The 13818-nt window shown below is 42.4% G+C and overlaps 1 protein-coding gene across 4 annotated transcripts in view; it reads left to right on the top strand.

Annotated features, from left to right (window-relative positions):
- Positions 1-9017: 9017 nt before the first annotated feature.
- ARP6 (actin-related protein 6) overlaps positions 9018-13818 on the top strand; it is a 51223-nt gene continuing 46422 nt past the window's right edge. The window contains exon 1 of one of the 4 annotated variants that reach the window (XM_086518257.1): positions 9018-9961. In XM_086518257.1, the coding sequence (XP_086374383.1) occupies positions 9213-9961 (749 nt within the window). In that variant the 5' untranslated portion in view covers positions 9018-9212. The remainder of the gene's footprint in view (positions 9962-13818) is intronic. The other 3 variants (XM_086518258.1, XM_086518261.1, XM_086518260.1) reach the window with 3 other exon arrangements.

The following is a 13818-nucleotide window of genomic DNA, read 5'->3' as shown; positions in this document are numbered from 1 at the left end:
GAAATAGAGGATGATTGGTTGGACTCTGATACACCTCTATGATACCCTCTTGAGCTAAATAGCGCCTATGGAAAAGTGTTATATAATGCCTTATTGGACACGGGTGCTAAATATAATATGTTGTCGTATGGAGTGTGGTGTCAGGTAGGAAATCCATCTCTATCTGAGAGTACCATCCAAGTCAAGGATATCAACAAGAAAAAAACTACGGTTTTTGAAACTTGGCACACTTCTATCAGTTATGACAATGGGGTTGTAGCTCAAGACTTTTTGGTCATGCCTGCTATAACTATGGAAGGCAATATAAACCTAGGACGCACGTGGATGATAGCGACCAAATGCACTACTAATTGGGAGAATGGGAGTGTCACAACACAGAAACCAACTCTTAGCCCTTCCACTCAAGAGATAGTCCCTGAGATATCACCTCCGGAGGAAATAAAACCCAAAACATTGCATGTCCAAGAGGTTGAACCATTTGTACCTATAGCCCAACCCTCTAGAGCTTCAACTTCTGTATCTGAAATAAAGCTTGAGATACACAAGACTCAATGTAATATAACAAAGAAAACATACAAGTGGGTTTCCAAAGCATCTTTAGCCACCATTTCTGATGCTAAAAAGCAGGATCCTTGTAAGAGACACCCTGCTCGCTCCAAGAAATGTAAGAAAACATTGTGCTGGATTCCTAAATGACTATTGGAAGCCCAAGGCTACTATGAAGTAAATGATCAAATCTGGGTACAAAGATTGTGTTCTTACTTGTCACTTAGAGACTCATGTGAGTCAAATCCTGTAAAACGATAAAGCCGATTGAAGATTGTGGAAAGGGAAAGATCATAGAACACTATACACCTGACCCAGAGCTAGTTTGGGTACCCAAGCGAGAATGACTTGTTTTGCTTAGCTCAATTATAGAAAAAACAAATAAAGCTTCTTGCTCTTCATGTAGTTCATACATAGAAATACAAGCTTCGACACAACCTCCACCTACCATTGTAATTATCCATAAAAACAAAAAAGAATTTTCACCTCCCGTTGTAAGTTCACCGCATACAACAACGTTGCAAGTAAAATAATGGGAGAGTACCTTACTACCCTTGCAACTAGATGAAATGCATAGGGTGGTCAAAAACTATTGGTCAAAGTCTTCACCCATAACAACTTGGAACAATTGGTTTCAAAAGGTGACGACATCGTTCCAAAAGGTATGATCTACCCAAGGAAGGGGGGAGTGTTTGTTGACATCCATCGTTCACTTGCTCCTCTCTTAACCTTCCTCCCTAACCTCTCAATCCCCCAATCTTAAGGAATGTATATATACAACCCTATACTCAAGAAAACAAAAATAAAAAAGTAAAAGAGCAAGTCACCAAACAAAAAGCTAGAAACCTGTAAATTCTAGCAAACGGCCCAAAAATCATAATAACACATTATGTATAAGAACACGACCTTTTGACATGACCCTTATAATATCTTCACACTAACCAGCATCTATCAGTGTGTACAAATATGGCTAGTACGCTAGAGTCATCCACTCCTACCTTGGGTGAGAGGTACCCTCTTTACTTTTCACAAGTGTTTCATATAGTCTACCCGGTGCTTGCATGTGAATGGGATTTGGTAGATACGCTAGTGTGTGAGAAGAATTTTGAGGAATTAGAATGGTTGATACGTCTCTTGACCACGACTGATCCCTACTTAGTAGAGAATGTCTCTCCAATTGCACACGCTTACCCTTTTGACCAAGATGACTATAGACATCTAGTGACATTCTTAGTGAGCATTTGTACCTCTAATGATGAGGAAGATTTACATGATTACACGGATGGCACATATGGTCTCATGGATGATGACTTTGTTTTTCTCGACAATGACGAGGATAGGGGTTTAGACCTAGGGCTACCCGCCCATTTATTCAATATCCTGTTCCCTTGACTCTCTAGGGGGGTGCAAATAATTCGGTTAGGGTTCCTTAGGTTATTTTGATTGTGTTCAATAAAGGTTGGTGCTTCTTCCTACTGATGTGCCTCCTAGAGGTATTCCTTGTGTTTTCTAGTGTGTGTAGGAATGCATTGTAGTTGTTGAGATTTTGAATCTTTGTCTAGTTCAATCTTCGAATCGAGCGCGATCATCAACCCGATAAGGTGTTTCTTGTCCATTATCATTGCCTCATGTTTTTTTTAGCATCCATGTTTTTCTGCTTTATCTGTGATTTGTAGCATAATATTCAACGCATTTGCTTAGTATTAAACATTAGATTCAATATAATTTTATGTCATAGTCCCTTGTCTAGGTTTATGAATCAAGCAGTCTGACTAAGCTAGTTTGACCAAGATAAGTGTTAGATATCTTCTCTTAATACCATGGAAAATGCCTTCCTAATTGTCAATGGTTACTTTAGGTTCTTAATCCGATTTAGGCAGCATTGTGTGCAATGTACTAGTGCTTTCTAGTGGGCTTCACCCCTCTTGACCTTTAGTTTAACTATTATAAAGGGATTTTACTATTGTGATGAGCCTGGGGAGGGTAACAATGTCAATATGAACCCCCAAAGTTACAAAGTTGAAAGGCAATGAAAAACAAAAGTGCCAGCAATGTAAAATCTTATTTTGGTACTTCACTCACATGTGTTGCCTATGGTACTAGAGCCCTAGAGGTTCCCAATGTAAGCGCTTTTTCTTAAAAAGCAAAAAGCCCAAGACATACAAAATAAGCACACACTCAAAAATTAAATCAATGTGGAAAACACTTTGGGGGGTCAAGAAAAGGGAATAATTTTAGGCGATGATTTCATAAGCAATTCCTTTTATCGTAGCTTAACTAGAAGGTCTTCTAGGTATAGCCTCTAGTTAACCCTCGGACATGAAATACTTTTCTCTCGCGATTAAACAACTTAATTGACCAGAGAAAATTGAGAAGTTTGCCCATGGTATTGATAGTTGACCTCTAGTGCCTCTCGACCATTAAATTAGCGACCCTAGACTTGTTTATTTTTTGACATTTACAACTGCTTATGTATTTGATTATATTACAGTTTAATGTTTACTACTGAAAAATTGTTTAATATTCTCTTATCAATCAATTTGTGTGTCTACTCACTGAATATGATTTTTAATTATATATGGGATGCAATTACTATGCCATTTTTGGTTGATTTTCCAGTGTTTGAAGAAAGCTCCAAACTGCAAACTAGATGCTCTTCCACCTCGACTAGCTTCCGAGGATGGAATCTACATCAGGAAGGGGGCCATGTTAACCCTCACGGACACCCTATCACCTTCGACGGACACCTTATCATTTATTTGAGTCATGGACCGGGCTTGTCGGTCCAATAGGTGTGTAGGTGATTGCCGATGAGAGGCGCACCACTTATCCCATTTTTACATAATTTTTACTATGATCGGCCACACTGTGGGCACCCATGTGTGAATGGGTCAGATTGTTATTAAAGGTCCATTTTGACCTAAAATCCTCATTCTTTGAGGTGCAGGCTAAGAAGTGCTCTTGCTCTACCTCTATCTTGTTCTCCTTCCTGTGGTCATGAGTGTGTGTGTGTGTGTGTGTGTGTGTGTATGCTTGAGAGAGAGAGAGAGAGAGAGAGAGAGGGAGAGGGAGAGGGAGAGGGAGAGAGAGAGATCGAGCATTACGGCGGCGAGGCGGCTCCTTCTTCTTCGCGGCACAGGATCCTTCACGACGGAAAGCATTGAGCGGTGAGTGACACACACATTGCCTCTTTGAGCTTGCTAGGATTATCTAGTTGTGTGCTTGCAGCCATTCGTGGCTCGCACACAGTGTTTGGCAAGTTCCTTGCCTCTGACACGTGCGATAAAGCGCACACATACCAACCCAAACACTCCCAAGCATAATTTTTGGGGTACATATCAATTAAAGCATTGCAAGCACCCATAGATTTTGATTAGAGCAGTGTTGAGCACAACTTTAACCGCATCAACATTAATTTTCCCTACTCATGGATGTCCGAAACTGAATAGAAAATTGATATGGCCATAAGTTGAGCATTTGATGCCCAATTTGAGCCCTATAAAACACATGTTGTGGCCCTTTTTGAGCACTAGCGATCGGACTCCTATTAAACTTGATTCAACTTCTTCGGCACATTCCAAGGCGGGTCCAAACACCAACAAAACTGGCCCTCGAAAATTATTATAATGGCCATATCTTTCTCCTTTGGACTCCGATTGACGAGCCGTAAAGACAGTCATGGAGAGCATGTTGAGAACTACAATTTTGGCCTATTAAACCGCGTTTTGACAGTATCTCGATATCCTCACCTACATGCATCAAACCCCATTTAATGGCTCCAAAAACCACAACTAGCATACATTCTAGTCATCCTGCTTTCATAACAGATTTTGGCATTAATTGTAAGATTGGAAAAAATCCAAAATACATGCACTTCCTCATCTTTCATCTCATGCCCGCGAAGCGGCACGACACCGCGATCTCTTTCCTTGTGTTAAAAGAAGATGAACAACACATAAGCAATGGTGATGGTAGCCATGAGAGCATAAGTGAATGCAACATTCAACACGATGGTAGTAGTTGCAAAAGAGATGATGATGGAGATCGCAAATGTTACTTTTTCCTTGACAAGAGTTCATCTTCCCAAATGCTTAAATGCTATTTTTTTCTCTATCATTTTGCACCAATCGAAGCCTTCCAAAACATTACACATGCGTTCTTATATTTCCTCTGTGTGTTGTTTATCAAAGCTTCACAAAAATCTATGCACATGTGTCATTAACACCAAGTTCATGCAATCGAATGCTTACCATTGAACTGGGGAGAACATGTGCGGCCCCATCACACTTTTGTAGTCCCAAAGAAATCGAAGACAATATCGAGCGATTGTTTTATCCGGTGCACTTGCTTCAACCTACACCGATGAAGGGTCCAATGCGGCTAGTCGCTCCTCATAGCTAGCCAGGTTGTGCAATAGTCATAGGCCCATCATTTTTTCCTCATGGAAACAAGTGACAACAAAGAGCACATTCATCAACATAAGGTGGTGGCGGACGGGTTGACAATGTGCAAATGTTTGACGGCTAGTGCCATCTCTCCAAAACCTAACACTGCATGCAGAGAATTTCCTATGGAGCTATTCCACAAAGCCTATAACCATGGAGGGGTCCATGTTGATGGAGGTTTTGAAGTTGAAAAGGCGGTTCTTGAACTAGTATCAATGAAAATTAATGGACAACAACCATTGCTCACATGCAAGTGGGGCAAGAAGGGTGTTGTGTTTGAGGTGACGGCCTCAATACCCTGCAAAAAGAAGTGGCTATTGGCTTTTCATGTTGTCCCTCAAATGAGGATCGACGGCATGAGGATGATGAATGCACATGAGATGGGAAACACTGGTCGTGTGTTGCGAAAATCAACACATTGTCGTGCCGTGGCACGTACATAGTGTGAAATAAAAACATTCACCTCACTCTTGACACTTCTCGATGTACGAAAACGTGAAAAGCACTGAACAAAGCTAGCAAAAGCATTGCGTAGAAGACTCGTGTAGGGGAGTGTGCCACCCATAGATATTTTAATATAGCACATGAGTTCAACATAATAGGGTTTCAAACCATGGATTTTACCCTTATTTAACAGGCAAAAGGGTAGGGCGCCAAACAAAGGAGTTTTACACAAATCAAATAGGAAAAGGTGTGTTTTACTCATGAAAAATCTACGGGTAAGGACTTTTTCAAATAAACCTTGAACGCACGTGATACGGAGGGTTTACATGTAGTGAACCCCTCGAAGTTGCATGCAAATAATGTCCGATTTAATCACGTGGTCCACGACTAAGCTTTAGCTACATGGTCCAAAATGTGGGCTCATTTGACAAAAAGGCCTTAGGCCAACCATATACAAATTTACATACATGGATTTCAAAAGACTTGATCAATGCATTACATCATACATGCTCGTATGCTATGCCCATAAAAAAGTTAAAAAAATCATTCACCCAATTATTATAAACCGTAGGGAACGTGCCTTTCCTCCATATACATGTTATCTTCTTCAGTGCTAGAGGGTCACAACCTGCTTCTCTTCCTGTGTTGGGTAGGGTTACTTTTATTTTTGGCATTTACAAGACATGAAAGAGAACCCATTACGTTAAACTATTTTAGACTTGATAGATGACACCTCTTGCTTTGGTCTCTACGTTCATCATCGTCATTGCTCATCATTGTCATCATGTTGTTTGTGAGTCCTTCAATTATCATATCTCTAGCTATGATCTCCTCTATATTCATCCTCTTTGTTATGACCTCTTCCTCTTTCACATTAGCTCATGTCAATCACGATCTCCATCATAATGTCGATCATACACTATCCTAGCTCTCAATCACAAAGTCTACAAGTTGCACAAAGTAGGCATTATTCATAATCATTGAACAACTCAATTTCTTATGGTTGATGCCCTTTTGAAGAGCTAGGGTTTCTATCATCTTGATCGTTTCTGGTCTGATCTTTTTGTTCATCATCATCACCATGATCTCTATGAGTTCTTAGATCACCATCCTTTTCACTACAATCTCTTCTATCTTTCATAATCTATGTCATGGTCTCTTTGTCTTTCATAACTTCTCTCCATGTAAATTGCACTCTTCATCATCAAGTCAATCATTCGTTGTCCTAGCTTTCCATCACAAAGAGCTATAGTTTCTATCATCTCAAACTCATGCTTGAGTCTCATTGTTCATCATTGTTATATTCATGTTGAGTCCTTCGATCACCATCCCTTTGGCTACGCTCTCTTCTATATTCATATTCTCTGTTATGGCCTATCCTCTTTCATACCTTCTCTAATATCGATTGCAATCTCTACTATCATGTCAACCATGTGCTATCCTAGCTTTTGATCACGACGCATGTGAGCTACACAAAGCAGGCATGGTCCATGATCATTGAAAAACTCAAGTTCTTGTGGTTGATGCCCTTTTGTCTTGTGTTGGCAAGCATGACATACTTCTTCAAGAGTTCAAGCCCCTTCGTGGTTTTTGTTCGGTTTAGGTTGAATAGAAGAGAGTTGCATTCATACTAACCACAATGTTAATTGCTCGATGAAAATTGTATGTAGTGTAGACACAAAATGAAATTGATTACTTGGTGGAAATGAGTACAAAAATGGTGCTTATATAGGACTAGGGAGGTAGCATTTGCTTACCTCATGCACGAAAACTTGGAACAACCTATTCTTAGAGTCAAACTCGAATTTACATATTTAAGAGGTTTTATTCATGCCTACATGATTCCTACACTTGATATTATGCTCTAGAAATGCTCCACATGAGGTAGCCTATGACCAATGCCTCTTTTGGAAATGCTACACATGCCACATGCCACCTAGGATGCCCAATAGACTAAGGAAATGCTCCATGGTGACTTTAGGACAAAGCCTATGAACCCTACAACCCCCTCCTTGAGGTTGGGACTACTAACAGACTAAAGATACAACTCAATATCCACATAGAATGACAAGTGCCAACTGCATTGTTGGCATCGGATGCTCCAATGTACTCAGCTCTGTAGTGGATGAAGACATACAATCTTGGAGAGAGAGAGAGAGAGAGAGAGAGAGACCCAAGACAGGTTGGGAGGCGGTTAAGCTTTCTTCGTGCTTTCTATTTAAAACAAGGTGAGGAGGCACGAAGTCCTGCTAAGTCAAGGGGAGATGATGGAGAGCAAGTTTAAATACGTGCCCATAATCACATGAAATTTTTGTTATGTTTTAATATAAAATTGTATGATCTATTATACATATATAGTCACAAGTAGTTTATATATTACAAAGAGCCCCACGTAAATAATGTAAAAGATGCACATTGCATATCAACATTTTGAAATAAAATAAAATGAGAAAGAAGTAAAATAAAACAATATAATTTAAATTTAAAACACATCTTTTTAATACTTTTTCATAAAAAAATATAAATTTAATAAACATAAATAATAATAAAACAAGATAGTCAAATAAATTTTAATGAAGTTTTTAAATGAAAGAACCTTTTATCAATACCTCAAATCATGGGATCAAACACCTATGAATACACTTTTTAATCCAAAAAGTGAATGCAACTTAGAAAAATAAGACTATGATGTCTTTCTATTCACAAGACTTTTAAGCCCCCTTTGGACACTTGTCAAGCAATGAATTTGAACGACCTTCACTCATAGTGCAGTAAGGCCTTTTGCATGCCAAAAATAGAAAGTTTTATGCAATTTGAACAAGCTCAATACAGTTCATTTGTCGCCCTATATGAATTTCCCTACTTAGTGATGAAGTGCATTATATGAATCATGCTCAAGCATATGTAGATTCAGGATTAAATTTTTTCCAGAGATGAAGAGTTTGTAATATTAAAGGTTAGTAATATTAGCCTCAAACAATATGCCACTGACGTGGCATTTTTGCTGGGCTGTCGACGTGCGACCACAGCTACAGACAGCAGGTCGGCCATGGCCATCAACGAGACCTAGAGTCGGAGTACAGACCACGTGCTCGCATACACACCCACACACACGCGCAATACAGAGAGAGAGAGAGAGAGAGAGAGAGAGAGAGAGAGAGAGAGAGAGAGAGAGAGGGGGGGGGGAGATTTGGGGGGCGGTTATTTTTTTTCGGGTTTACTATTTTAAAAAATAGAAAGTCCCACCACCACCCAATTTTCCAAATTGAAAAACCTGAGCATTGCTTGAAGCGGTGCGCACATGAACGATGTAGTAGGTTGCAGCGGCCAGAAACTGTGACGTGGCAATCAAATTCTTGCTGCCACGGTTTTCCCGTTGAAGTTGGGCAATGCACACAGTTGGACGCTACGGTTGCACAATTTTTGGGGCTCTCTTTGTCTTCGCCACTAAGCGAGCGGCATCGCCACAAAAGCCTAGCTCGTTGACGCAAGAAAATCGCTAGTTTCGTTCCTTTTTTGTGCTCATGTGCGCAAATAGAGCTCCAGCCGCTTCATCGGGATTGAGAAAAACCTTAGGAGCTGACAACGCATGTGCGCACCCTTTGAAGTTTGAGCATTGCCTCAGATTCCACACATAATTTCACCTCCACGATGTGGCTGCTCTATCTCTATTTTCGTGCTCAAGCATATGTAGATAGTTCAGACTGTTGCTTCATGAAATCTCGCGGCTCCGGCAGGATGGTTAAATTTCGTTATGCGTATCAATAGTAGCCCACCATGACTCGAGCGTCGGTTGGGGCTGGAGGCGGAGGGGGTGGTGGTGGAGGAGGGGTTTCGTTGAAGGCAGTTGTGCTGGACAACGGGGCTGGCTGGTGCAAAGCAGGGGTTGCTGGAAGTGAAAACCCAGAAGCACTAGTACCCAATTGTGTCGCTCGGCCTCACTCGGGCAAACAGCGGTGGCTTGTTGCAGACCAAGTCCTTGCATGCGACGAGCTTCAGCGCCTTGGCATACGCCGCCCTGCCGATCGTGGCTACCTCATTGCTTCAGAACTGCAGAAAGAGATATGGGAGCGCATTTTCAGAACCCTTCTCAAGATACGACCCTCAGAAACTTCCCTGCTGCTCATTGAACCCCCCTTCACTCTTCCTTCTATACAAAAGCTCACTGATGAGCTAATCTTTGAAGAATTTGGTTTTCGCTCTCTTTTTGTCGCAGACCCTGCTTCCATGACCCATCACTACCTCCAGCACAGGAACCCTGACAGTGACCTTGCTCGGTCACGCTGCAGCCTTATTGTCGACTCGGGCTTCTCTTTCACACACACATCACCAGTTGTCTACAATGTCACCTGCAATGCTGCTGTGAAGCGAATTGATCTTGGTGGCAAGGCGCTCACCAATTATCTCAAGGAGCTTGTTTCCTATAGAACTCTGAACATGATGGATGAGCAATGGATAATGGAGGATGTGAAGGAGAAACTCTGTTACTGCTCTTTGGATGTAGCTTCCGACATGAATATCGCTCGGTAGGTATCCTCTTGGTGCTTCCAATATGTGCTAAATGCATGAACTGAGACAAAGGTTTGTGTATTGCTCTAGTTTCTTTCGGCTATTTTCAGGTTGATTGTGAAATGCTCTGTTCTCAGCTTGGACCTTGTTCGTTGGTGATCGATATGCTTAGTATCTTTAGCTTAGATCCAACATCCTCATGTCAAGTGCTTGTTATAGGATTCAAGTGAAAGTGAACTTTTAATTGGAATATGTCCAAGAAGGTATGACCGAGTAAGCTGCTGTCTACTTCGATGGATTGCAACCCACTGTCCTTGTGTGACCCCTGAAATGTAGCTGATGCTTCGAAGCATCCGGAAGCTGGTCGACTTTCTTATTTTGCTGAAGACCTGTTTTGACATCAGTTTCTTGATGGGACTTCTCACTTATCAATGCAAAAGCTGCTAGGTCCCATCTTGAGTAGGCCTTGTAGTATTTGAAGCAGTCAAATTCGTTGGTCATACCGTGTGTTGTGGAGGTATAGACTCCACAATTACTCTTCGAGGATGGAATGATTCTGATTGGGGTGGAGATCTGGATTCACGACAGTTGTGTCACGTGTCACGTGCACATCTAACCCTATGTGTACATGGACAAGCTGCTTCATGGCAAGGGTTGGGTTCAGTTCAGTTCAGTCACCCAGATTAGGAAGTGTTCTGGCACTTTTGTGAGTCTGTTCAGATCGTGCATGTCTAAGCACTTAGAGTAGATGCATATCCTCTGGCTGCACACAGCATGATCATCAGATTACAGTCAGAACCCATCAGGAGCATTTTTTCAGTGCATAGACCTATTTTCCCTATTTTAGCCATTTTCCACTTATTATTATTGACTTTTGTTGGGAAATTGGGAAGGGTAAAATGAGTAAGGAAGTATATAAGAAACCCTAGCACTAGCACTCTCTGGCAGAAGAGGCAGCAGGGACCAGACATCCGGGAGTGCACCTTCTCAACAAGACCCCCCCGGCATGATCACCTAGCGTTTTCAGCCAAAGAACAAGCCAGAGTTTTCAGCTTTGCAGATCAGCCCAATGTTTTGTATCTACAGCGGCCTGGCGGCGACAACAGGAAACAGCAGATCACTAGCGTTTTTGCATCAGGCAGTCTACCTAGCGTTTTGCAGATTCTCCGCAATGGAACCAGCAGTTAGACAAGGGTTTTCAGTTTTGAGCATAGAGACACCGCAGTAGAGCCCCCAAACCTCGCAGATCTCACCTTCCCGCATCAGATCCTCGCCGCACGGTCAGATCCACCGAAGTTTGCAGATTCATCCTGGAAAACGCAGATTTCAACGTCTGCGTTTTCAGCGCGTTGTCGGCGCATCGTCGTCATCGACATAGAGTCAGAATTTAGCAGATAAAGATTTGCAAATTTCAACCATTAGCGTTTTCAGATTTCAGTCAGTCTCGTCGTCATCCTCATCGTCGTCGACATCATCGGCAAGTCCAAAGCATTGTAGAGATTTGTGCAATCAATAGTAGACCGCTCTCGCCATAAAGAGTGGGGCCTTCGGAGGAGGGTTTGACAATATTCTGGTGTAGTATTCTTCTCTCTCTATCTCTCAGTCTCAACACCTTCATTCACAGTGTTTACCACTTTGTTTGTGATCATTTGCACTCTCTCACTAAAGGAACGGAAGGCTCTCCCTTCCAAAAGTAAAAGGAACCCTTGAGCACAGTTTGGAGCTGTCACGTAACACATCCAACCCTGTGTCCGTGGAGAAGCTACAGCATGACAAGGGTTCAGTTCAGTCAAGTGAGTCTAGAATAGGAAGTGATCTGGCACTTTTGTGAGTCTGTTCGCAGACCGTGCATGTCCAGACACTTAGATTAGATGCATATCCTCTGTTGCACACAGCATGCCATCAGATTCCAGTCAGATCCCATAAGTAGCATTTTTACAGTGCATAGGTCTATTTTCCCTATTTTTGACATTTTTCACCTATTATTTTTAAGTGACTTTTGTTGGAAAGTAGGTAGGGCAATTTTGCTAAGTTTGTATAAGTAGAAACCTAGCACTAGCACTAATTGGGAGAAGAGCAAGGAGAACACAGGCCACAGGCAGCAGGTCCCCCCCCTCTCTGCCAGCAAGACTTCCACCCTTGGGCGATTTCCTCCAAGCAAGCGACCTCACCTCCCCTAGCGTTTTTCATCAGCAGGTCTTCATCGCCATAGGACCACAGTACCTAGCGTTTTCAGCAAGCATCCGCCACAGTACCTAGCGTTTTCAACAAGCATCATCGCGTTTTCAGCAGGCAATTGTCGCCTCTTTTACTAGCAATTTCAGCAGTGCACAGCAGCAGCAAATCAGCGAGTAAAGCATCAAGAATTCAGCCATTCCGGATCAGCCAAACCAGCATTTTTTTTGGAGTACTTTCACGGCTGCAAATCAGCGTTTTATGAGCAACAAAACAGCGTTTTCAGCAGCAGCAGATTTCAGCCCTTGGCGTTTTTGGACAGCAGAACAAGTGTATCCGTTTTCAGCCCTTGAGTCGGTCTCATCATCCCCGTCCGTCGACATCGACCTAGCCTAGACTTGCATCGGTCACATGCATCCACTTTGTACCAGTTTGTGCAATCAGTAAATAGACCACTCTCGCCAACGAGACTGGGGCCTTCGGAGGAGGGTTTGACGTCTCTGGTGTCGTATTCTCTTCTCTCTCTATCTCAGTCTCACACACTTTCATGCACAGCGTCCATTCACTTTGTTAGTGATCAACTCTCTCGTTAAGAACGGAAGGCTCTCCCTTCCCTAATCGTGTTTTGAAAACCCAAGAAAGAAGGGCTTGTCCAGCCTCCCCTTGTGCCTCTTTTCACTCATTGAGCGCGGACCGTGCACTTAGCGGCCGGCCAATCGACGTGAGGTGGGAAAAAGCAACCGTGGTGTGAGTGCAAGGCCGCAAGGGGTGCGACCGCGGAAAAGAGCAGAACTCAGGTGAAGAGAAGATCTTTCTCTAACACAGATTGCAAGCAAAAGAAGAACCTCTAGAACTCAAGAACCCCAAGAACCAAGATCCCCAAGAACCCAAGTTCCTTGTGAACTTAAGAACCAAAGACCCACAAGAACTCAAGACTTCAGTGGATGGTCACACTCGAAGCGGAATGGATACTTCGCTTAGAGGTGATGAGCATGAGAGAGGCGAAGAAGAATTTTCCCCACCAGGAGGTTTTTCCGACCCTCCCCCTTCTCCATCTACGTCAAGGATTGCACTAACTCCTATGGAGGCTTTAGACCAGATGTTTATGGGAAGGAAGTTAGAACACGAAGCAAGAACAATAGAAAGATGGCAAAAATTGATCGTCAGTACCAAGACAGAATGGCAGCCATAGCGCGTGAGCGCGAGCAAGCACGCTTGGAAGCCAAAGTAAGACAAGCAGAATTTGATCGCGAGAACAAAGCAAGACAAGAGAAGGGCGACCAACACATGAAAGAGTTGTGGCGACTTTTTTTATTGTGCAGGCCCAGTTTGAACAGAATCAAGAAAAGGAGACTCTTTTAGTCTCTTCTTCTCCCAAGCATGACACACAGGATTTGCATGATGATGAGCATGATGATTTGGATGCCAATGACAAGCATGATGATTTGCATGATCAAGATGTGATTTCTCACAAGCATGCTGATTTTCATGAAGATGATGTGATTGTTCACAAGGATGATGTGTTAGTTGATACTTTCTCTAGTGAAGCTAACCTCATTGTAGATCCGATCAATCATGAAGAACCGATCTTGGCTCTCGAGCCTCGGTCCAAAGAACCTTCACAGGAAGTATCATGTGTTCGCATGATTAGTAGCACGCTTTGTTCGAGTGTTTCATTCGTGATCGTTTCCTGTATTTT

The sequence above is a fragment of the Adiantum capillus-veneris genome, chromosome 8 (genome assembly GCF_014529385.1).
Source record: "Adiantum capillus-veneris isolate H3 chromosome 8, ASM1452938v2, whole genome shotgun sequence".
Classification (NCBI taxonomy): domain Eukaryota; kingdom Viridiplantae; phylum Streptophyta; class Polypodiopsida; order Polypodiales; family Pteridaceae; genus Adiantum; species Adiantum capillus-veneris.
The sequence above is the reverse complement of the archived record's forward strand: the minus strand, read 5'-3'. Positions and strand labels throughout refer to the sequence as shown.